We start from the raw sequence: 26,573 nt of genomic DNA on the forward strand, positions 1-26,573 counted from the left end.
ACAAAAGAGTTCAAAATGACATCAACCCAAGATATTATTTTTAATATGTTTCATGTCGGAACATATCCTTTTCTGCATCTTGGAGCACTTGTCAAATGACTTTTTGATTTTCAAGTCAAAACACTTTATTTTCTATTTTTAGACTATTCATTTGCTATCAAAATTAGCTATAAAGGAAAAATAATCAATGTGAAAATAGCACGGTGTTGTAGCATAGTAGCGAAAGCAGAAAGCATGGCATTGTACTTGTAGCTTCACATCACTTCTAATCGACTACTACCTTGTTTTTGTAATAGCGTAAAAGAAATAGCTTGCATCTTCTTCTCAGAGATTAGCATTCTAGAATGATTTCTATGCTATAATAGTTGCAATTAATAACTTCTGCCCTTAAGACATCTAAGTTCCAACAATTTCATGTGTTGCAGTTGTCTAATGTTTTCTATATACAACCAATGTTGAAGTAAACTGTATTTTCTTAGAAACTCTTGAATATGAGGAACACAGTCCAATGGTATCTCGATATACTTGTGAAAAATATTAGATTGATGTCTCCTACAAATGACTAAAATAAGTTATTATCTTAATTTGTTCTCCATTGTGTATTCTATGGTGTTTCCTATGTATGTGCCCTTGTATGAAAGCTCAGTATCAGCATTATGAAAATATCATAAAGATCAGTATCATTTCTATTAGCAAAGATCAGTATCATTTTAATTTTTAACTATGTTTACAGCTACAAGCATACAAGATTGTGAAGCAAGTAAAATCATGTTAAGATATGCATTAACATCATGGGTAGGCCAAATGAAAATCTAAAACGTAACAAAAATGGTTGCTTTGTACGATCAAACAATACTTGTGAATAGAAGTAGACCATATAACTTCAAACCTCATATTGTAATCAGACTATAGAATACATATTTTTCTATAAGCAACTTCCTTAAATAAGGAAAGCAAAGTCAACTGTCGTTACTTGAAATGGCTGTTCATTGGTATACATTGAGCTTAATCCTGAATGATTTCATAATCTTGAAACTGTTTTTACATTCTTGCGGTAACCAGCCAATAGAGTACAATGTGGGCAATGGAGAGGATCAATAAGCAAGTGCGTTGGTGTAACCAACAGAAATTCATGTGTTGTTGACCAGATTTGTCAGCTGACATGAGTTGTATGAATTTTCAAGAATTTGGAACTTATATGAAGCTAAGCGAGAGGAATGTTAATTAATTTTACTCCTTGAGTAAGAAAAAGATGACCTTGACGGAATTGCCTGGAGGAAATCAAAAGATCCTCCTGAAGTTACTTTTGCTGCAGATGGTGATTCACATAGTAAAGGCTCATACATGGATGCTTTGTTGCTATTTGAATGTGTTAACGAGAGAGGAGTTACGTCCTTTTCTTCATCCTTTAATGGCGACTCTAGACTAGGACTTGAGTAACTAGTAAGATGTGAACGCTCCAGTTGTTGTAATATATTAATAGCACTTGACCGATATGTAAAACGGAAGCACTTAAGAGCAGTTATAGGGCCCATACCAGCAATAACAATGACCTGTATGGCACAGATAAAGAACACAAGGTACCACAGATTCCAAGAATTAGTAGTGAAAAGACTACTTTTCCCACAGAAGATTAAGGACAGACAAGGGAACAAAGAACTCACCAACATAGTTAACCAATAAGCTGGTTGACCACATACACGGAACATTATTGTGTACATTCCTGCCCATGGTAAAGTGCTCACAACAAAGTTGATCAGGTAAAATGCAATGAGGTTTCCCCAGATGGCAATATGCTGTAAAATTGTGAAAGAGCTGAACAATTGCAGACACAAAATTAGCATCTAATGCAATAAAAAAACCACCTTAGAATGTAGCAAATGGCTAGAATTTCAATTCCCTCTATCATCCAAAGAGTAAAGGATTTATATAATTGCATAATCCAAGATATTAATTACTTCGTCTCTAGAGCAATGACAAAAGCTTGCAGCCAGATGCATCCCGATAGAGCTACCATGGAGAGCTCTTCCAATTCACTCTTTTCATTGGAATATACATGGATTGTGACTAGGAATACAACGGTTGCCTGCAAATGGATATAAACATTTGTTAGAAAGTCTTAACATGCAGTGAAAAATACTTAGTTGTCAAAATCAACCATAGTTCAGTGATCTTTCTACATTTTGGATCTAACCTCAAACAGAGAAATTTAAACTCAGCATACATAATCTACTAAATTACCTATAAAATTAAATACTAACTTCTCATGTATTATGAATATATATGAAATTAAGTACGACTGTCATACATATTGCAGTCTATATTAATAATACTATTAAATTCTGCATTAGAACATCATCAGGCTTCATACAATAAGCATATGTATATTAAGCACATCCCCATGCATACCCCCAAGAACAAAGATGTTACTGCCTGTAACTAAATTTCATATAATAAGCATACATATTAAGCACATCCCCATGCATACCCCCAAGAACAAGGATGTTACTGCCTGTAACTAAATAACAGTTCTGATCTGATCTGATCGATGGTGATGTCCCTGGATGCTTTTGATACCTTTCCTGTATATCTCTCAATGTGAGGGAGAGGTCACACCTCTTCATCATGTATGCACTTTGGCAAGAGATACACCCTTTCCACAATTAGATCTGCATATCTGATTCCCAAATTATCCCCCCTCCCTTTTATATCTCATGTTTGGAGTCACAACTTTTCATTTCATGTCTTTTGACCATTCATTAACTTAATTAAATTTAAATTATATTTAATTATATTCTTTTATATTTTAATTTTATTATTATTTATTATTAAATTCTATTTCAAAGCAGGGACGCTACACATTATATCTGCAAGAGAGGCATGTAAAGTTTATTAGTTGCAATGCGGTGGTTCTTTATAACAGTTTGAGATGTTACTAAAACCACGATAGCTTGTTCAATTCTTAATGAAATTTAATGATTTAAAATGTTCTAGAAAGCTAACACATAAGATAACAAAACACCTAAATGTTTTAAAGAGATTGTTTGAATTGAAAAAAAAGGTTTGACAAAGAAAACAGAGGTATACTTGCTGATATGAATGAATCTGAATGCCTGAAACATGTTTTTAGCCTATTGCTTATTAAAAATATTGAGAAGATTACAGAGGGTTCACCAACAAGGAGCATAGGTATCTGAAAAAGCCTCTTGCATTAACATATTTGTATATATTTGTTTCTTGTATTGCTGTTGAAGTGTAGCATTTAAACAATAAGAAAAACATTTAATAGCAAGAGGAGCAAATCCAATGGTGGCATCAAAATGGAACAAAAATTAGTGCAAGGTATGTTTTTGGGTGTTATAAAAATATAGGGCTGTAGTTTAAAGTTTATTAAAGTTTTTCAAATTTAATAAAGTAAAATAAAATAAAGCTCACAAGTACCAAAAACCTAAAGTATGCTGAAACATTTTTTAGCTTGCCTGAAAAAATCGTTTTAATTTGATTTAATTACCTAGGAGCAGGGTAAGAAGAATAAGATTGTAAAACACTATCCAAAAGCGTTACACTCCAGCTCTTATGGTTTTCCTTGTTTTACTTAATTTTTTTAAACTCCCATAGCGTAATTTCATCTTTGTGATCCTACCTGGATGATTGGTTTAGTTCCATATATTTCTATTCAATGAGTGGATTTGATGAGACTTCCACAGTATGTATAGTAATGCATTGCAAACCATCCCTAAAAAAAATTGTGTTTTAGCTCTCACAGCTGTGAAAAATAATTGTTTTTTTTTTTTTACCAAAGAGTGCATTGTCAGTAATACTATTGTCACGTGAAATTGCACCCTGCCAAAACTGGTTCAGCATTCCAATGAAATAATGGGATTGATCTCAAGGTGTGGGACCTTGCAGATGAGATCAAACCTCCAGAGAAGGCCAATTTCCTTTCTAACCTGCATGCAAATTGTTGAACCAACCCAGCAATGAATAACCCTATAGACTAATTCTAATCTAACGAGTTGCAAAGGAAAAAGGAGAGAGAGAAGGAGGAAAATGCCCCTACAGATAGGGAACTAGCAGTTGTAAGCCTTAAAGTTAATGTTGTTGCAGAGGAGGTAGGCAGAAGAAACGATCCTTTGGTGTCATCGACTGTATATTCACAATATTGGCATTGGTTAGAACATGAGCATCTAGAACCAAGAAAAGGTTCCACTGGTTCCAAGAACCATTGGAAGCTCTGCCAACTATTCTTCCCTTGCTTTTCCATCAAGATATATGATAAGCTATGATAATTGTATCAATAATTGCTTGCCAGTAGAAAGACCTTGAAACATTGAAAGAGATACTAGAGCATTATTGAAAATCGACTATTTCTAGCATGTGCACATTCATCTCTTTTTCCATTAAGCTATGTTTCCAAAGTTGTTTAAGCCCAACAATGATATAGGTCACAAAAAAGGAATCCACATTGCCCCTACCAATATTATATATATATTTTTTAAATTAGATGTAGATACATCTATATAATGTCGCACACATCATAATGTAGAGGTCTTTCCTCCTAGTTTAAAAGTCCATTGCTATTAAACAACCTTGCCGATGACATGTCATTAGTCCATGCATTTATCACTTTGCTTTCCACAAAGGCCTCAAGGGCTATGTTCACTAGGAACACATCCCCTAGGTGTTTCTAAGCATACTCATCCTAGGGATGTAGGGATGGGTCAGGACAATCGACCCTCCCCTACCATGTGCAATTATTTTTTATAAAGAAAAGTACTAAAATTTAAAACAGCCTATTTCATTTTTATTATTTTGTGGGCTTTCACACTAATGGGACTGTCAAATTTCTAGGGTTTTAAGTGTTATTCGTGCCTTCAAAATTTTGAAAAAATCTCTAAACCCTAAACCCTAAGTCCCTCTACCTTAATGTTCAAAATCTTCTAATTTTGTGGTGACCCGTTATTTCCATTTTTCCTTTAAAGTCATGAACTAAGGGTACCACTGTCGTGTAAGCAACCAACCCCTTGCCTAGCGCTCTAATTTTTGCCTGGTTAACATTTTTTCCTAACTTGTGTTTCAAATGGTTCCTAAGTCTTTTATGTTGCCCCATGGCCCCTTGTTTCCTAGACGTCTAAATGTTTCCACGTGCGCAATTGTTTGTTTTAAGTTTTTTCATCCCTTGCAATCCTGCAACTCTATGCTTGCAGGCTAGGTTACCGGGTTCGCCTCTGGGCCCCCCTGGTACGGGTCCAGGTTCGACCGGGTTCGTGGTACGGGTCCAGTTCGACCTGGGTTCAACCAGGGTTCGAAAAACCCAGAGTGGGTTCGACCAGGGTCGAACCCAGTCGAACCCGGGGTCGAACCCAGTCGAACCCGGGCGGACCCAGTCGAACCTGGGCGGCTGGGCAGCCCGTAAAGTCAAAAAACAATGCAAATTTAATTTTTTTTTCAATTCCGCCTTGTAAAAAGTGAAAGTTATAACCTTAAAAAGCAGAAAATTAGACGTCTTAAAAAAACAGAAAACTGATGCACGCCATGGAGTTCCGTGTGGGTTTGAAGGTTGTGATTTGGTGTTGGCGCCCTGGGCGCTGCCCCGGGACCCTGCGAGGGGCGCTGCCCCTCGACCCCGCAAGGGGCTCTGCCCCTTGACCCCGCTGGGGGCGCTGCCCCCAGACCCCCGCAAGGGGCGCTGCCCCTTGACCCCGCTGGGGGCGCTGCCCCCAGACCCCCGCAAGGGGTGCTGCCCCTTGACCCCGTTGGAGGTGTTGCCGGCAAAATCCAGGTCCTCAGTTTGAAAAATTAAACTTGGATGTTCTTAGTTTGAATCCATTTAATGATCAAACTTTAAATTGTTGAAAGTTGAAACAATGATACTTGAATATTTTATCATTTTGATATTAGACTTGATGTATATGATGCTGTTATGGTATGATCATGATGCTATGATTACAAGTTTATGTTGGTTTTGTTGTTTATATGATGCTATGTGACATGCTAATCTTAATTCATGCTTATAGGTTGCATATATATATAATTTACATGTTTTTGTACTAACGAACCCAAACGAACCCAAACCCCTTTTCAAAATTTTGCCGTACCGGCGTACCGGGTTCTTCGAACCCGAACCGGTACCCGAACCCGAACCGGTAACTTAGCTTGCAGGCCAACGGGGTAGGTCTTTGTGACCACCACCTTGGCTTTTTCTTATGAGTATGTAGGTCCCCCACAGGGGCTAATTGTTTACTGCCTTGGCCCCTGCAGGTGAGTGGGATGGTTAAGCCAAGTGGTAGGGATTAGCGGTTAGCGGTTCCCCGCACCTCAAAGCAATGGGTGATGACTTCAAATGTTAACCCGTGGGTGTGCAGGGAATGCCAAGGACTTTGTGGCTAGTAGTGAAGAAAAGTGATCCTGCACCCCGGTCAAGGTGATGACGAGGTAGTTAGGTGGGCAGGAAGATAGCAAGCACGTGACAAGTGCAAGATGGGCCTGACAGGCATAAGGACGTAAAGAGGCCGTTGCATCCCCACAACGAGATCTGTGTGGAGCCCGCACGGCTCGTGAGCATGCAGGGAACGAAGAAGGAAATAATAATGCCCTGCCACGATGGAAAATGTTGCTGACTCATTAGGTCAAGGGGTCATTGACTAAATTATGATTGTCAATTCGAATCAATCAATGTAGGAAATTTGAAAGTATTGCACAGTTGCGCGAAGGCATGGTGATATTTGCAAAGGGATGGAGTTTTAGGAAGTGACAAGGAATAGAAGTAAATGCTAAATCTCTTTTGCACTCCAAGATCAAATCATCTGATTGCGGGATGGGCTCGACGCATGACAAGATGTGTTGCAGCTGTGATATGAAGGAGCAGATCAAATTTGATCTAGAGTGCAATTCGACGAATGTAATAACTGTCTCAACTACCTTCAGGCGATGATTTGCCAGCTATTGATTGTAAATGGCCCAATGCTTGTTACACTCTTATTCTATAAAAGGGAATTTCAAGGCCATTTGAAAGGGTTCCTTCTTTTGGTTCCAAATCCAGTTTCAGTAATGTAATTGATTGTAGAGGGGTTTCTTTATTAGGTTTTAGGTTGTCTTTAAATTTCAATTTTAGAATGTTTTAGTCAGACTCTTTGATAATGGCTACCAAGCTAGTTTGTCATTTGAGTAAAACATGCTATAATGTCTCCGAAAATGTATGCTACTTCTTTTAAATCAGAAATGTTAAGGATATCTATGATTTTCATCGCACATTTGTTGTAGTGAGTCTTCAATTGATTAGCTCTATTCAAGGAGTAGATTTAATTTGTTTTCAATTGAATACTAGAGAGTATTGGGTTATATTTAAGGATTAAGAAGAATGTTATTGGTATGTTCAAAAAAGATCTCATTATTGTAATGCAATAATGGTTTAAGGATCGCTAGTTATGTGTTCATGTTGTTATTAACTAGTTATTTCATTCTGACTCTGCCCAATGGTTATTATTAACTGGTTATCTCATTATTGTAATGCAATAATGATTTAAGGATCACTAGTTATGTGTTCATGTTGTTATTAATTGGTTATTTCATTCTGACTCTGCCCAATGGACAAGGCACCAGCCTAATAAGTTTTCTTGTGCAAACCCTGGAAGGATCCAAAATCATTTTTAAATCTAGAGGTCTTTTATTTTCTTGTTTGTAGCTTAGGTTTTAGTTTTCTATTTCTATTCAAGAAGTGCACACACAAACCCTTGTAATTTTATGTGAAGTTTTATCTGTTGTAGCATTACTGTTTAATGTTGTGATATATTTAAAAGTGATGTGAATTGAGGTAGACCCGCCTAGGTTTTGTTGAGCCTGAAGTGCAGGGGATCTCAACCTTTGATTGAATCATGTTCATTGGCCAGATCCAGTGCTAAAACTGAGCATGACTTGGCATACCTTTAGGTTTTAGCAATCTGTTGATTTGGAAACCAACACACACCACTCCTAGCCCTAAAGCAACAAAACAGGCCTCCATATCTCATTATAACTCATTTTTACATGCCAATAAAAAACCGAAGTCAAGCTGGAGTCAAAAATAAAATAAAAATTGAGAAGGGTTTGAAGTCGCAGCTAGAAAATTCAGCATTAGTGGGCAGTGAGGAGTGAGGTAGCAAAAGAAGCAGAAAAGGTAAGTAATTCTTCCATTTGTTTTTTTGTTTTTCTACTTTTTCCATAATTTAAAAGAAGAAATCTACAACTTTTTTTCCTCTTTTCAGTTTGCACTTTCATTATTTTTTTAGAAAACAAAAAGCAACAACAATGAGAGTAGTGAACATGAAACGGAAGAAAGATATTAAAATCAAAATGTGAGAGTTTCAAGCTAAGTTGGGGATTCATTAAGGTGTTGAAGAGTTGTGGGTGAAGAGGGAAAGCCACAAAATCCATTTGAGTGCCCCTTTTGCCATTTAAAAAACCCTATGCAAAGGAGTCTTTTAATCCCAAGAAGCCTCTTCTCCAAGTAGTGATAACCCTTGACAAAGATAGAAACAAAAATTTGTGGGGTAGTAGAGTGTGGTTGTGACACATTTGCAAATAGATTTTAGAGGGAGCGCACAAAAGTATATTCTCATCTATTTAGCTTTTACAAGACAAGGGATTAAGGTGTGTCCAAATATAGAGGGGGATGAGAAGATAAGAGGTTCATAGATTAAATATAGAAGCAAAAGCAAGGTCTAATGGTGCGTCAATGCCAACACATTCTGCACAATCAACTATGCATATGCCCTCTATGGTTGGTACTGGTAGTAGAGATATTTCTACAAAAGGAAAGAAAAACTATTGCTAGTCAGAAGGTGAGGACAATTGCAAGTATGTTCAATATGTAAGCATGGGATGCAGTAGAGTCTTCCATTGCCAAATTGTATTATGCCCATGCCATCTCAATCCAGGTAGCACATTCTCCTCCAAACAAATGTTCAAAGATGTAGCTTTTGTTAGTTCCTCATTCACCCCCTTGGAAAACATAAACTACGAACTACCCTCCTTGACAAAGAATATTCTAAGATAAATTTGGAGCTAGAAGACATGAGGCATACTTGGATTAGGACTCATTACTCTATTATCATGGATGGGTGGACCAATATTCGACATTGGCCACTCATCAACATCATAGTCACATGTTCAAATAGCTCTTGTTTTCTTAGAGCTATTGATTGTTTTGGGAAGCGCAAAGATGTGGATTTCCAATTTCATTTTTTGAGAGATGCCATAGAGTGGTGGAAGAAGCTAGAGATATTCATAAGTGCATTTGCAACCACCACACTTTGATGCAGAGGACTATGGAAAGGATGCAAACTAGGCAAGACTCAATACAAAAGGGAAAATGTATTGGTTTCACAAATAGGATTCCACACCCAACTCATCCTAACAGCTTGGAGGTAATCAACTATGGCTACAAAGGCAATCTTCATGGAGACTATGCAACATCAATGGGACCACTGACTTACAAGCATATTGAGCATTAGGGTAACCCAATCAACCCAACAAAACACTCTACAACTTTGCTTGTTCAAGACCAATAACACTTCCTTCACAAAACTCACCTAGGCCTAGTAGCCCTCCATTTTAGGACTAGTGAAAAGAACTCCTTACTCAAGCCCTTTTTCCACAAACTGAAGCCAAATTCAAATACCCTTTTGGGAGCCTTAAATAATATCCAGTGTTCCACCGACGTTGGGGACGGGTGGACCAAGGACCTAAGTTTGGGGACGGCGGCGCGGGGGGGGGGGGGGGGGGGGGGGGTGGCGAGGTGGTGGTGCTGATATAGTTATACATATGCATATAGTACTTGAAAAACTAGTTTTGAAAAGATGTATGACAGTATAATAGTATAAGAATTACATTTCAAATGAAACTATAGGAAATTTGAAATACTAAATCTAAATACCAATATTCTTCAATGCTAATTATGTTGTTATATGGAGCCTAATCAGACTTGCAGGTTAAATTTTCCCTACTTCCATTAGTGTGGTTTCCACCTATATTTTTCGACAGGGGTTTGGGGGCAGCGCCCCCAAGTTGCGATACAGGGCGAGGTTGAGGGGCAACGCCCCGTGGGGCCAAAAATACTTTTATTATTTTATAAAGGCGTCGGGTGTTATTTTTCTATTGGCCCACGTCCAATTAGGGTTACCCCTTAACCCCCAAAAAAGTCAATTTTTTAAATTTTTTTTAAATTTTAATTTTAAACATTACATATACGTGGGGCCGATGGGAGACGTCTGGGTGTCTCCCCGTCCCTCAAGAGACGTCTGCACGTCTCTCGAAGGATGGGGAGACGCCCAAACGTCTCCTTGGGAAACACGGAGACGTCTCCGACGGCACTTGGGTGGCAGTGGCAGGACGACGGGGGACGTCGCGTCCCCATCCCCCTGTCCCGAAGACGTCCCCGTCTCCGAGACGCGGACGAAAAGGGGGAGGACGCATCCCCATGGAACACCGATAATATCTCAAAATGGCTATGTAGTGTTTTGGAGCAAGTCTATCAAAAATGAAGTTTTCTCGCTGCACTAGGGCTCAATTAGCCTTATTTTACAAAGAAAGTACCCAACTCTTGCACTCCACAACTCAGTCAATGGCACTAACAAGTGTCTCCCATCTCCAAACTGACCAATCCATAGGTTTGGATGCCTGAACTTCATAAATCTCAACAAATTCGCAGATTAGATATCACAAACATACAATCTTAGGCCTGTCACATAGGGATGCCAGACCTAGGGTTTCCTTGTTCTCCCTCCAAACTTGACCTCCTGTGCTAAAACCAATTGGAACATTGAAAAGACAAGAAGAACTACCATTCCACCAGGTATTAGTTTCCCACAGTGGAATGGGTGTTGGCATATGGACACTCCAATGAGACATTGTATGTGATTGAAGGTTTTGTCATTGATGGCAACCTTGCAATCCTATGGCACCGGCAAGACATTATACCGGCAAAGCATTACACAGGCAAGACAGTGCACCGGCATCAACAGATCACTCTACACCGGCACCGGCACAGAAGAAAATATGTATACTGGCACAGAGGCCGACAGGATTTTTGTTATGTAATATTTTGTTTATTATTGTAAGCCAACTTGGCAAATTGTAAAATGACTCTTGTATATAAAGGAGATCATTGTAGTCATTTTAAGTTGTGATAAAAAAAAAAGGGCAAAAAGAAAATTATTAAGCAAACCTAATATGCGAATTATAGGTCAAGGGTATATGTAAAGAACAGAGCAAGAACCGGTACTGAATCTGGCATTGGAGATGCTATTGTAAAGCAATACAAGTCATTGGATTAGTATAATCCTTATTGTAAGTCAGTGTGACTTCCCATTGAGCAGTGAGCTCTAGGCAGTTGGCCTTCCTGCATGTGCAGGCCCCTATTGTAAGTAATATTCTCTTATTGGCCAATGAGTGAATATTGTGGGTCACAAATCCCACCGAGGTTTTTTCCACACCGGGTTTCCTCGTTAAACATCTTGTGTTATGGTGTACTTTTCATGTGGATGTTCTTGATTCTGTTTATTGCATTATTTCTTGCATACCGGTACACTGTTATATTATGTTCTGCATGTTTTAACTTAAGAAAATCTTATTACCGGTTAGATACTGATTCACCCCCCCCTCTCAGTATCTGTGGGACCCCTAACAATGGGAACTTATTAGCATTTTGTGACAAAACCCTTGTTGTTAGGGTTTCAAACCAACTTTCAGTAAATTGCTTATATATCCCTTATTCCTTTATGAAATTAGATCAAATCCGTTGCAAAACAAACTAATTTCAATCCACTATGAAACCATGTGGGTCTCAAGGCTCGATGCAATTAGTACAGAGCCGTACTAATCAGAGAAAGACATGAAAACCAAAGAATTAGCAGGAAATCAAATTTTGTTTCAATTCAATTTCTTCCCAACTTCATCAACAACCTTACCTCGACCATAGGGAGGCTATTTAAGCATGTAGGAACCAGTTCCCAACGATCCCTAACCAATTTTCAAATGGGTGACCGTTGGGTTACAAAGTTGCACTTTTTGCATTACAAACTTGCAAAAGTTGCTTATGCAAGATTTGGACAATTTTAACCAAACTCAACCAATTGACTCCAAATGACTTCATTTCATCCTAGACACGCCTAAAGAGGCCAAATAATCCTTATTACATCATCATTCATCTTGGTTGACACTTTGTTATCATTGGACCCTAATATGACAACATTTGGCCATATAGGACCAATGACCAAAAAGACTTACTCATTGAGTTCAAACTTAGTACAAATGGTCCATAGGACCTTATTAGACCTTACATGACATGAAACAAGAAAAACGACTTCAACAAGCCTCATGGAGGCATGACATCCATTGGGTGCCCCTCCACCATACACCGGGGGTGGAAAGAATCTCATGTTCCACCTGAGATCAGTTGCTGCACAGAGGTTCCGTGGCTTTTAATGTCTTCGTCAGATATCCAAGTTGTGCATCCTCAAGAGGTAGACCACACCATTTGATCATGTACTCATTGTAGACCCGGTTCCTTGTCCTTTTCACCTCCCTAGTATCCAAAATGGCTTCACGTTTCAGTGGTTCAAAGGGGGGTAAATCTTTCACCCATTCTTCATCAGCATCAGTACCTATACCTGCATCCAAAGATCCCTTAAAGGGGTACAAGTCAGTAACATTAAATATAGGTGAGATAGCAACTCCTGGAGGGAGTTCTATCTCATAGGCATTTTGACCAAACTTGTGGACCACTTTGCAAGGTCCAATCTTCTTCATTTGTAACTTGGTGCATCTCCCTTTAGGCAACCTTTGTTTCGTCAGATGGGCAAGCACCATGTCCCCAACTTTAAACTGAACATTTCTCCTCTTTTGATCTGCATGCTCTTTGTATTTCTCCACACTCTTCTTGAGATTTTCTCTCACTTGCTCATGAATGTATTTCATTGCTGTTGCAAACTCCTCTCCTTGAGCACTTTTCCTCTCCATCCCTTTCAGATCTCTGAGTTCAAATACCCCTCTCGGGCTCATGCCATAGACCACTTCAAATGGACTCTTTCCTATGCTCCTATTAATGGAATCATTATATGCATACTCGGCTTGAGGGAGTACCAAATCCCATTGTTGACCATGTTCCTTTGTGAGACACCTTAACAAGTTTCCAAGTGATCTATTCACTACCTCTTTTTGCCCATCCTTTTGGGGATGGTAGGCAAAACTATAAGCCAAATTTGTGCCCGATTTTCTCCACAAGGTCCTCCAAAAGTGACCTATGAATTTGGAATCCCTATCTGATACAATGGTCAAAGGAAGCCCATGGATCCTTACAACTTCTTTGAAAAATAAACCTGCAATATTAGATGCATCACGAGTGCATTTACAAGGGATGAAGTGTGCCATTTTACTGAATCTATATACCACAACAAAAACACTATCAAACCCTCTTTGTGTCAGAGGCATTCCTAAGACAAAATCCATACTTATACTCTCCCAAGGTCTATTTGGTACGGGCAAAGGTTGGTAGAGGCCTGCATTTGAAGTAGTTCCCTTTGCTCTCTAACATATGGCACAACTCTCCACAAATCTCTTTACATCCACCTGCATTTTAGGCCAAAAATAAAATCTCCTAACCTGCTCCAAAGTTTTATCAATTCCAAAGTGTCCACCAAGGCTCCCACAGTGCTTCTCCCTTATCAAATTGGCTCTCATAGAGCACTTTGGCACACACAACTGAGCCCCCTTGAAAAGTAAACCATCTATGAAAACTCAGAAAACTCACTATGAAAAGTATTTGAAAACTGATTGCAAACAGCAAATGCATCCTTGAAATCATCATCATCCTGATACATACCTTTTGGGGCACCTATGCCATTGCCAACACTTTGGAGTTGAATCTCATGCGCCATGAGTGACCTCCTACTAAGAGCATCAGAAACCTTGTTTGCTTGGCCCTTCTTATGCTTGATTGTGAAGGTGTAGGCCTGCAAGTACTCCACCTATTTCATGTGCCTATGGTTCAACTTGTCTTGACTATTCAAGAAGCTTAATGCATGGTTATCAGCGAACACAATGAATTCTTTTGGCAATAGGTAGTGTCTCCATTTCTTGAGTGCTTGTACCATGGCATAGAGTTCAAGGTCATATGAGTAATACTCTCTTGGCCTCATTCAACTTCTCACTAAAGAAGGCTACCGGTCTCCCTTCTTGACTCAAAGCTGCACCTATTGCTTGACCGCTTGCATCACATTCAATCCTGCATCAACCAAAAATATTTCAAGTTTTGTTTTTAGTTCAATTTAGTTTTGTTGCACTTCTATTGGTTTTTTGTAGCTAATTGGAAAAAATTAGATTCACTTTGGGCGAATTAAGGGCATCGCCTTGTCAAAGAGCTTAATTGGTACTTCCAATTCAAATTGGTGAAGAATGGATGAAAATTGACTAAGTCATGGGCATCCGATGTTTTGGTTTGTGACCAGACTTTATGGTATTAAATAAGACATTTTTTAAAATGGTTCCAAGTTATTTTCTCACAACTAGTTTTGACTCTTATTCCACATTTGTAGGAATTTCATGGCCAGCTAGATTTGCAAGCAAACTCAACTGAGCCAACTCCTTAAGTTTAGTCAATCGATTCAAATGAGCAATTCTAATGATAATGTCAACACGACGTAAGCAAAAGATAACATCAATATGATGTAAGCATGACATCAACAAGGGCGAGGTCACTTGCCAAAGGATGGCATAAGCATGATGTAATGATGATGTCAACTTTGTACAGTTTGCAAAGAAATGCAGTTGAACCAAATGAATGCATTGTTCAAAAGGTTCAATTCAATAGGCAAAGGAACTTTTGTAGAAGGGACAATGATGAAATGGTGACACTAGCTAGACATAGAGTGTGGGTTTTTCGAATTGAGCTTGCCAACCGAATCAATTATAACATTCATGTTTGGATGGACATTAGACTTTTGCAAAATGATGTAATGATGATGTAAGCAATGTACAAAGCGCAAAAAATTTCAAGTGAACTGGAATTGTACGAATTGTGGGCTTTTAAGCAAATTGGACATGCAAAATTTTCTACTTAAACCGACTATTTGTGGAATATTGCTAGTGAACTGAACATGCAGAGTTTCATAGTTTAATTGGCTACTTGTGAGATTATATTGGTAATTTGGACTTGTAGAGTTTGCATAATAACTGGATCTTCTTATTTGTGAATCAATCAATTAAATTCCTATAACTACCCGAAACAATTTAACTTCCATGTGGCCTTAATTATAAAAGGTTGTTGTAGGTTTTTGGGGGCCAATTTTTTGGGAAGGTTTTTGAAGGTGATTGTATGAGAATTGAACATCTAATTGTACTCTTTGAGGTGTTCTCACATTTGTGTTTGCAAATTGGAATAAAAGTCAAAGCAAGATTGTTCTTGTGTTTAAATTTGTGTGTTTGGCTGCTAGATTTTGGTTGTCTGGTAAGACACCTAGATATGGACTATGTAAAGAGGCATCGGAGCGAGTTGATTGCAGTCATGTTGAGAGAGGAGTTTTGAAAATTTTGTTGTAGGAAGGTGAAGAGAGAGATGGCACACAAAGGTCGAGGAAGCCTTAAAGCAACACAAGTTGGTGAAATTGCAGAAATGTTGAGAGGAATAACAACAATATTGGATGCCATGGAAACGGCACAAAGAAGGGGAGTACATGTAGAAGATGCTAGTGAAGATGGAGAAGTGGTAGACAAAGAGACAAAAGACGAAATGGACCAAGCAGAAGGAATATTTTTGAAAGCAATGTCAATAATCAATGGTGAACCTAGATTGGATCCTAAAGAATTAATTGATTGAATATCAAAGATGGAGAAATATTTTGATTTTGGATCAATAGAAGACCCAAAAAGGGTAAAATTTGCTTGCACCAAACTGAAGGGACATGCATCCCTATGGTGGGATCACGCACAAACAAAAAAATGGTGAAAAGGTAAAGAAAAAATAAAATCCTAGGGAATAATGGTAACAAAATTGAAATAAATTTCTACCAACAAATTATCAAATCAATTTGTTCAAAAAAAAAAATGAAGTAGAAAGAGACTAATGTGTAAAAGTCAGAGTTACCCGGGGACGCGTCCCCGTCTTGAAAACCCCCGTCCCTGTCCCGGGGATGTTTCGGGGACTTGGGGACGGCCAAGGGACGTTTCCCCCCGTCCCCAAATTGCTCTATATTTTGAGGGGACGTCCCCAAAATGGGGGGACGCTTGCCCTAGCTCTGGGGGACGTCCGTACGTCCCGGGGATGGCTGGGGAAGGCTGGGACATCCCCAATCCGTCTCGGGGACGGCCAGACGTCCCCCATATCTAAGGTCATTAAAAAATATTAAAAAAATAAAAAAGTTGTATTTTCAATTTTTTATTTAAATTTTCTAATATAGGCCCCTTATTAATTCAAATTGTTATTAAAAATATAAAAAAATAAAAAAAAACATTAATTAAATTTTAAATTTATTAATTTAATTCATAATTATTAATTTTATATCAAACGTTTAAAATTTAATGAGGAGACAACACAGGGATTGGTTGGGATTCCATTGTATGAGGTGGACGTAGACCATGACAGTGGGAGAGACTCAGAGGACTCTAATTTTGATGCAATGTTAGGAGAAGCAATTTAGGGGCAGCATTATACTAATATACTTTGCTTTTTTGTAATTAGTTTTACTCAGTACTATTTTGATTTTCATATTGTAATTGACAATGAAACTATATGGCAGCAGTGTAGCCTTTGGGCATTTTGTATGTTATTTCTTTAATATCTATTATGATATGCATATTGACAATGTGAATGAACTGAAATTCGTATGAATGCATAATTGCATATTTTCTATTGAGTATTAACAATGTTGTATGTTCAGAATTTACATTCTAAAATGTTTTTCAACTTTTCATAGTATCATACACATGCTATATCCATGTTTTCATATGAATATAATGTATATATGCATGCTTTATCCATGTTTTCATATGAACATTTAGAATTTTGAAATTTTCGTATATGTTTTAAATTTTTCCTATATTTTATATAGCCGTACCCTTTGCTGTCCCCTGTCGTCCCCAAATTTGGCAAAAAAATTTGCCGTCCTGGAAACGCGTCCCGCCGTTCCCTGTCGTCCCCGTCCCGGAAAGTCGGGGTAGCTTTGGTAAAAGTCTATCGAAGAATTTTATTGACTAAATATCAGGGTTGGACATACAATTACAAACCAGTGAGTACATTCAAAGCCAAAAGTTTTCATCGTTTGGTGAGCTTCGATAGGTAGTTCATAGGAAATTTCAATGGAATATGTGCACCTATCACAAAGACTATTAAGGGTGATAGGAAAGAATTTAAGGACAGTTGCAGGCTCAACAAAGAAAAAATTTCAAATATTGAAGGAAAAAGTGACAAAACAACCAGTTTTGGCATTGACCAACTTTAATAAAGTGTTCCAAGTAGACTGTGATACAAGTGGAACCACAATTGAAGTTTTGAGTCAAGAAGGGAGACCATTGCTTATTCTTGTGAGAAGTCAATTGAAGCAGAAAGGAAGCATTCTATGTATGATCAGGAGTTTATAAGATAGTGCAAGCACTTATGAAATAAAGACATTACCTACTACCTAAGGAGTTTGTGTTGTGCATGGATCACCACGCACTGTGGTATATAAACAGCTGTTTTTCTTCAGAGCTATTGTTTTGTTTTATAACATAGACGTGGCAGATCTAATCGGGTAGTTGATGCATTGAAGCAGAAATGTTTATTGTTGAATGAGCTGAGAAAATATTGTTGGTTTTGATTCAATGGGGGAGTCATATGAAGAAAATGTAGATTTCAAAGAAGCATGGGCAGCATGTAAGAGTCCAATGGAGACGAATTGAACTCCATGGCTAGAGTATTTCATTCAAGAAGACTTGCTGTTTAAGGGAAAGAGATTGTGCATCCCTTGGGGATCAATGAGGGGGAACTTAATTACAGAAAAATATAGTGGAGGCTTGAGTGGACATTTTGGAAGCGACAAAACATTGGCACAGCTGAACAAAGGGTATTATTGGCCTAGGATGAATGCATATGTGAAAAAGATAATCCAAAGTTGTAGACTTTGCCAACATGCCAAATGAGGAAGACAGAACACAGGGTTGTATCAGCCATTACCTATACCAAAGAGACCTTGGGAACATATAAGCATGTTATTCTTGTATTTACCACAAATAGAACAAGGTAATGATTCGATATTTCTTATAGTTGATAGGTTTTCAAAGATAATACATTTTATTCTGTGCAAGAAATCAAATGATGCTTCACATATAGAACTCCAAATCCAACCATCATTTCAAAACAAGGTCACTACCGTAAACATAAGTAAACACCATAAAATAGCATCAAACTATTGTGAGACAACATCCTTAAACTATAGATAGTCCATCACTTCAAGTGCAAAATAAGTTGAGCATTAGGTGAGATTATTTATAGTAGTGAGCATACTGGAATTGACAATGAAGAAAAGTTGTAAGATGCCCCCAAACAATATTAAAAGCATTGACCATCAATCCACCCACATGATAGATGGAATAAGGCAGTTAACCCAAATTCCACTTCTTAGGTGTGATGGATGTTGCTTATCTCCAAGAAGGATTACTTTATCAAAATACTATATGATTATTCCCAATTATGTATGGCAACAACTTCAAGGTGTCATCCATGCATAGAGTGCACGGTTGATTGTGTCCACTCTTAAAATGAGTGTCACTGCTGTACAGATCTATATTTGTGCTAATTGACTAAAAAAGATATCCTGAGTGGCATGCAGATAACACCATCAACTCACCACATACTTATTTATTTCACAATACCGAGAACCAAATCTAGCATTGCACAAAGCATAATTCACAATGGATAAAGTATTTTGGCCCATAATGTCATGTCCCATTTCCAATCAATCTAAGTCTGTACTCGTGTTTCTTGTTTTCATTTATTGTGTGTTTACCCTTGTTGAGTATGTCTTTTCTTCCAACTCCACCCTTCCCTGTTGTTTGTAATTAGGGATGGCGGATTCCAACTGCCTTGGGCAACATTGGAATCCGCCTAAGGGGGCCAGCCCCTTCTCCAACGCATAAGGGCTGGGCCCTATATCTCCACGCTACACTAAAGCCAAACACGCCATCATGATAGGGCCAACCCTATCCTAAACATTTCTCATTAAATAAATTAAATAAATTAAAAGGTTTTAATTTATTTGGCAAGCCGACATGTTTAAGGGATTTGCTCCACATAAATAAGCATAAAACCCACATCACAACTCACTCATTCAGTTTTCACTTCATGCGAAATACATGACTGTATAATGCGAACTTCAGGGAGAAAGACTACATCTGCACCTACAGCAATTACCTCTGCTACATCAGCAATTTAGATCTGCTAGTTGAGGTGTGAAATCCATTATTAGGAGTCAGCGAACTTGGTGAATATAGAGCGAATTCCTTGAAGGTCTGCAATCTGGGTTAAAGGAGCAGCAAAACAGCAGCAACCATCATACATGTGACAGCAAACTAATCTGTCATTCTTCCTGTGACAGCAACATCTGCCTCTACAAGTTCTTGAGATAAGTGTTGTAATGATTACATAACTATAATCCATAATCAGATCTGAGGATCTCTTCTGGCTGGGTTTTTCCTCCTAGGAGGTTTTCCCAGGGTAACTGTGTCTTGTGCTCAATTTGTTCATTTCTATGTTGTCACTAATTCCAAATTCTTTTAGCTAATCAAACTAATTAGAAACTAAATATAAATTCTGAGTTTATATCAATCTGAAAGTGTTAAAATTAACATTCCCTCCTTCCTATTGGAGTTTTAGACTTCTCCATCTTATCATGCCTTCTGGCTCTCACCCACCACACCATTGTACTTGTCAAACTTCTCCATTCTATCATACTCGTTGCTTGATCCTCAATGCCTCATCCATTAGTTGAGTCCTGTGTTAAGTTTGACCTCCAATCTGTAATGTCCTGTTTATTTCGTAAAGTTAAAATGGAGAAAAAAGAATTAAAATTATTTATTTAATATTACTGCCTTAGATAAAATAATTTAAAAGGTTATAATATTAATAATTAATTAAAAGTGACTTTAAAGATTAATTAAAATCACAAATTTAACTGCCCGAACTGAATTGGATATTATTTAAGGAAACTTTGGCATTGATGTTGGTATGATTTTGGATTAATAATTTAATTGATTTGAGAGATTTTCTCAAACTCGTCTCCCAACGGAAATCTAAGAAGGCCATTTTCGTCAATCTAAGAAGGCCCTTTTTGGAGGATTCAGACAGAATCTTAAGTTGGATGATCAATGAAGGCTTTAAAGTTTCTGGAGTCAGAGACTAACAGATTTATATGCAGAGATTACTGGAGGACATTCATAGTATCTGCGTGTGAACATAGAGCGATGATACCTGGGCGTGAATATGGCGATGCTGTGAGTTCTTTACAGGTGTGAGTTCCCTTTCCGATGCAGCTATTAAGTATTGTAAGGAGAAGGATACTTGTTGGCCACCAGACTAAATGACTTGGTGTGAGATGGATATAAGTGATAGCCGCTTCATATAAATATTGAGAAGATGGTGGAAGTATATTCTGAGCGCTTGGTAGCAGACTACGAACTCATTCCTCCTGTTGTTCTTTAATGTAGCTGTTCAGATTCTTGATATCAGATTATGAACACATTTCTGTTGGAATATTGCAGATCATTACCTGATATCGGGTATTTGTGCAGGACATACGAACAGGTGATTTTATTCAAATGTTTGGTTTTGATATGTTCAAGTCAATTTTCTTGGCTTTCTTTCAAGTGAGCGATTCCAAGTCAAGTTAGTTATATATACTGAGCATTGGTTTCCATTGTTTCTATCTGGACGCAAGCTTGCAATGACTGTTTCTGTAGCCGTCATGCATTTGAGTGGTGTAAAGTTAATAAACAATTGAAAGACAATCAACTATTTGATGGGAAAAACATTTAAGGGACTTTCTGTTGCTGCTAGTGGGAGATAGAAGTTGTTTGAAGGTTTTGTCGTCAGGTGCGAGCTGTTTACTCTTTTCTCCGGGCTACATACTTTTAGGGCATTCACATGGAATACGAGTAATTTTATAGTACATGAAGACCATTTGGTTTGACATTCAATGGATGGGCTATGTACCGGTCAGAAAAAGTTAAAACATATTGTAATGATCCCATAATTCTGAATTAATAACAGATTTCTGCTCCTTAGTACAATTGATATATTCCATGAGGTTCATATATTGTGAAACTGTTTAAAAGAATATAAACAAAAGAGTTTAGCAGAAATACTAGTGTGAATCCTAGACTAATCTGAAACAGCATAAACTGTTCGACAATATGATTAAGGATGTAAAAGGAACGAACAGTGACAATTGAAGTTATGGATAAGTGGTAGTTAGTTTATGTTATGTATTATCTTTGAAACACATATTGCCAGTACATTCAAACATATATAGATCTGAAACATCAGTCCACACCATGAGTATCCAACTCACACAACAGTATGAAAATCATTTAACAAAATGTACTTGTAAAGAAGAGTGGAGAATTCGTGAACTCAGTGTGATTTTGGTTTGGGTTCTTACACAAGTGTTGATATTTTCGGCTGTATTTCCCACTTTGCTTCTAACTTCCCAGCACACGTCTTATTGTTTCCAAGTAGTCTATTTTTGGTACCATTATTTGTAGAATCTTTCACAGCCATGATAAATATTCAAATTTGAAGTTGTAGGTGTGCATGGTGCCGCTTGTCTATTTGTGGAGGATATAAAAGCAAGTGTTTTGCAATGTCCCTTACTATAAATATACAGATTATATTGGCCTGAGATTTACAAAAAGTGAATTAAATCAGAAACAGAGAGAGTTGACTTATCCAAAAAGACTTTCCTCCTAATTACTATTAGACACCTGCTTCACAAATTACTTACAGCAGATAATTGGAAATTAAGAGTTGTAAAGTTAATACATTTTCGTTTTAATTAGGAAACCAAAGTACGACCAGGTTGCCCAACCGTCCCATACTGAGTCCAGAAGCAGTCACACGCCCTTCTGGCCTGCTCACTATATGGCGTAGGTCTTATCTCTGGATTATACCTTATTCCCCAGTTAATTAATTATCTTGTCTAGAGAGTCAGTGGATGGTAGAGGTGGCTTAATTTTGTCAAACCCAAGCCCAGGAGCAGTCACTTGCCCTCCTGGCCTACTGATTTATTAAGGTACAGTAGGTGGTTTACCTGGGTGGGCAATAATCCCCTCTACAGATCCCTTAACCTCTCTGGTACGACATCGACTTTGGTGTGTGCTGTTAAATTCATTATGCACGCTAACAATTACTCTATTTCATTGTTTTATTGAAAGCTGTTATTATGTTTAGCCCGAAATTAACAGTGTCCTGTAATGATTCCTATTTTCATAATTTCCTCTTTCTCATTTGTTACGATAGTAATATCAAATTGCAAATCAGTAAGTACTACTGAACAAACCATTGCATGTTACAGTCATATTGGGACTTTCTTGTATGTACATATACGAGTCATTGCAGTTCAATTAAATACCGTTCAGTTAAATACAGTTCTGTGAAGTCGTTTTTCTGAGTAAAGCCTGAATGTTAGCACTGGTGACTTTTCCACTTGCTATAATTCCCCCGGTCCTGTATCATTGAACTTAATCTCCTTTATATCTCTTGTGTGTCTATTCACAAAAGTCATATTCCTTTAACCATCAAAATGTTTGTGATTTCTTTTTAAAAAACATTCTCTTAAAACTATAATTGCACTTGTTATAGGAATGATTAATATCTATAAAAAATCGTGCCCTTCCCTTATGTGACACCGCACCTCCCTCAAGCTCTTAATTCACATAGCACACTTTGTATATCGGTAGTGTAATCTAGCGCTGCCTTTTAATCCTCCTTACCAAAGCAAATCGCATTATATAGTCTTCGGCTCCTCAAAGTTAATCACACCTCCGTTATTAATTAATCTATAACACGTCTTCTTCCTCATCAAAGGTCGCTGTCTTTTCCCGTCTATTAGACTGCTTCCAGTGCTGCCCATAAACTCCCTTCCATTGTTAAGACGATTCAGATTGGAGTAATCCAAGTTGCTGTTCGTTTAGGGAGACCACGTAGTCTACGTATCCATCAATATGTGCTCCTCATTAATCGTTTCTATATTCAATTCGTTGTGTCTTCTTATAGCACACAATAATCGCTGATTATATTTGACCAAACCCCTGCCTTGGCAAATAGCTATTGTGCCATCTCAATACCTAGTCGCTGTCCAAATTGTAAGGGATGTCGATGACTTCATGGTCCAACGATGATTTCCACGATAGTCCATCTATAATTCTTTCTCAACTTGGTGAATTGTTATGCCAGCGGTACTCTGGATATAATACTTGCGATAGACTTGTTGAACGTATGTAGCCTCCACGTGGATTACCTTTGCTGAGGTAGTCTTTATTAAGTTGTTGTAATATCGATAAGGATTCTGAATTCTCAATGATCTGAGTTATTCCTTAATCACTATCGTGGAACACTTGGTATTACTTGTTGCCTTCTCATACTTCTTATTTTCTAATCTTAGCCACGTCGCTTTAGATAATTCATCATGTATGCGAACATTGATGTATTGAGGAAATTATTTTCTCTTTGCTTGATAGTTTTGACTTTCCATGGGATAGGGCATTGACCATATGTGATGAAATTATATGCGACTGTGAGACTTAGCCCTTCCTTATACATTCCTCTTTAACATGAGTCGCTGCTTAATAGAGTAATTGCAATGCTCCCGTCACTAATTCAGTTGCTTATAAGTGTCCTCCCTTGGTATATGTGGTTGGTCTTCATATTAATAGAGCTCACAAGCATTATTGTTGTGTGTAAGATGGTTAATTAGCAAGGTTACCATTATGACAATAAAGCTTGGATGCTTCCAAGTCCTTATGCCTTTGTAATTTTGGTCTTATTGATAAGGATCATATACCCAGATTGTCTACTCCCTTATTCAAATCATGTATAGAGATAATACAAGGAGCTTTCTTAATTTGTTTGGTCCTAGAGATTTAGCATTTGAATTGGGGACATCACATGTTTTCATCTAGGATCATCATCTACGCTTACTAAATTCCTTTTCTAAATCCGTTTTGAGCATTCATGTTCAAGCGTGGGAATCTGTTGATGTGTTTTTCATGCACATGCGAAAACAGAATAAAATACCTAAAGGTACCTTATCCTCTCTTGAGCAAAGTTTCCCAACTGCTAAAGATCTCGCCGAAGGATCAATCGAGGCAACTCCAAGGTTCTTGTATGTAGGTTCTCTACTCGTGGATAAGCTCTTTGTGGTATGATGTGATTTTGCTGGAATCACAAGGGGACTTACACTTGATGACTAAACGTCTGATTTGCTTTGAATATTGCTGGAACACAAGATTTCACTAGCCTAGATTTTTTGAAAAAAAGGAAAAAAGGATGAGGGCGAGGAAAGGATCTAATTCTGACACTAAGAATGTAGGAGCAATGAATAACCTTTGATGAAATTCTAACTAAGTCTTGTTTTGACATCCCAGGACCATCTCCACAAGGTTAGTGTGATCTTCGGAGGAAAACTTTATGATATTCAGATCATCGCTACAGACATAGACACCATCAGGCTGATGCATATCAGTGAGGAAGCGACAATTGAAGTTAAGCTTAAACTGAATGATTCCAGTTGACTACACAAGGCAATTCTGCAATCAACAAACTGCTAGTAGTATGGATATACGAATTTCACCATCAATCAAATACATTTCTTCCACTCATCTAATAACATGAAATCAAATATGAGAAGTATAGAGACCATGCAAATTGTTGAATCGACCCATAGATTTCACCATTTCTTCAATGAAGTTTTACAAAGTCTTTTACAACAACATCTTGGCAACAATCTTTGCCTTCTCTTTCTATTATACTTTAATTGTTATTCTATCAACTGACTATTCACTATTTCTAACTATTCACCTTCTAACTACTGACTAACTATTCTTTTACTATTAACCTTTACAAATGAAGAGCCAAGGCTTTATATAGGGAGCTCTTTACATTTCAATGGCTCAAATTGATTTAGAATGAATGGCTAGGATTACAAGATGAAAACCCTGATTAGGGTTTGTTACAACAAAACCTTTTAGCCAATGAGAAAATTACATTCAATGTATGAGAACCAATAGTAAACGGGGGTAGGTGCCTCGAAGTTTGTGTCATCACTGATAAGTCAGGTACATTGAATCTGGACATGCTGATGTGGACCTATCTGACTGGAGGAACAGTGACTGGGATGCCACCTTGTCTGGTACTTCCTTTGTGATGACTTTTGTCGATCCTCCATCGTCCTTGATATACTTGATGAACAATGTACCCTTCCTTGACTCTCTTGTGTTTGCCTATGAGATCCTCTTGAAGAGGTCTTCCTTTGACCTTGATGTTGAAATATTCTTCTTGAGATCTTCGTTCCGATCTTCCTCCAACCTGGTCTTTCTGATTTCTTTCTTTTCCTGCTGCAAAACAAACAAATGAACATCAAACACATGATATATAGCCTATACAATCTCTGATTTTATGTGATTTGCAGGTCTGATAGGTGCATGTTTAGGGTAGATTGTCCTTTTCTTGAGCAAATTTGCTCTTGCTATGATGAATTCAGTCCTTCCTTTATTGAATTTTGTTGTTGTTAGAATGTACTCTGTGCCTTAAAGTGACTGATCTCTATAAGACCTGAAATTTGCCTCCTCAATCGCCAATCTGTCTAATGAAATCTGCTTTTGAAATTCGCCTTGATGAATTCAGTTGCTCCTCAAATTCGCTCTTGTCGAATTCGGCTTGTGAAGATTGTTGACAAATCTGGAATTTGCTTCTTAACTGCTGAAGGATTTCGCTCTTTGAAGAAGAATGTTTGAAATGAATGATGAATAATTTAAGAATCAACCTCCCTTATATAGGCGCCTTTATGGGAGAATGCACTTCTTTGATGAAAGCCAACTTTGTTTGGATGAATAAATAAATTTTATTTCCCTTTAGCTGGCCGACTTCTCTTTAAAAAATTCGAATTTGCTTTTGCTGCCAAAGTGAGATTGGTTTATTAATGCATCAAATGTTTCTAGGTTGACTTGCACTTAGTCTCCTCTTGATCTTTTCGGTTTTTTACCATAATGCAATTGCCTTTAATAGAATTTCGCCTTGGTACCTTAGAGAGGGACATGAGCGAGCTAGGATATAAGTCAAATTTTCATTAATATTTGATGAAGGCAAGCTTAGTTCTCACGATCTGCATGAAGTTTAGGATGCTTGAACACTTGAAACCACCATGAAGAAGACTTACAACACACTATCATTAGCATATTACTCATCCTCAATGCATTTCGCTCCTGTACCTTTGGAAGGTACAGGAGCGAACTAAGGGCTAATCTTAGTTTTCTCACTCACATACTCAATTTTCATTATCATTAGAAGGCTC

General features: G+C 37.8%; 1 protein-coding gene across 2 annotated transcripts in view; it reads right to left on the minus strand.

Moving 5' to 3' along the window:
• Positions 1-813: 813 nt before the first annotated feature.
• Positions 814-26,573, minus strand: part of LOC131062648 (phospholipid-transporting ATPase 2) — a 183,553-nt gene continuing 157,793 nt past the window's right edge. For both annotated transcript variants that reach the window (XM_059209548.1, XM_057996354.2), the window contains 3 exons: positions 1,959-2,086; positions 1,665-1,815; positions 814-1,553 (listed from right to left, as the gene is read on the minus strand). In XM_059209548.1, the coding sequence (XP_059065531.1) occupies positions 1,221-1,553; positions 1,665-1,815; positions 1,959-2,086 (612 nt within the window). In that variant the 3' untranslated portion in view covers positions 814-1,220. The remainder of the gene's footprint in view (positions 1,554-1,664; positions 1,816-1,958; positions 2,087-26,573) is intronic.

Source organism: Cryptomeria japonica, chromosome 8 (genome assembly GCF_030272615.1).
Source record: "Cryptomeria japonica chromosome 8, Sugi_1.0, whole genome shotgun sequence".
NCBI lineage: Eukaryota > Viridiplantae > Streptophyta > Pinopsida > Cupressales > Cupressaceae > Cryptomeria > Cryptomeria japonica.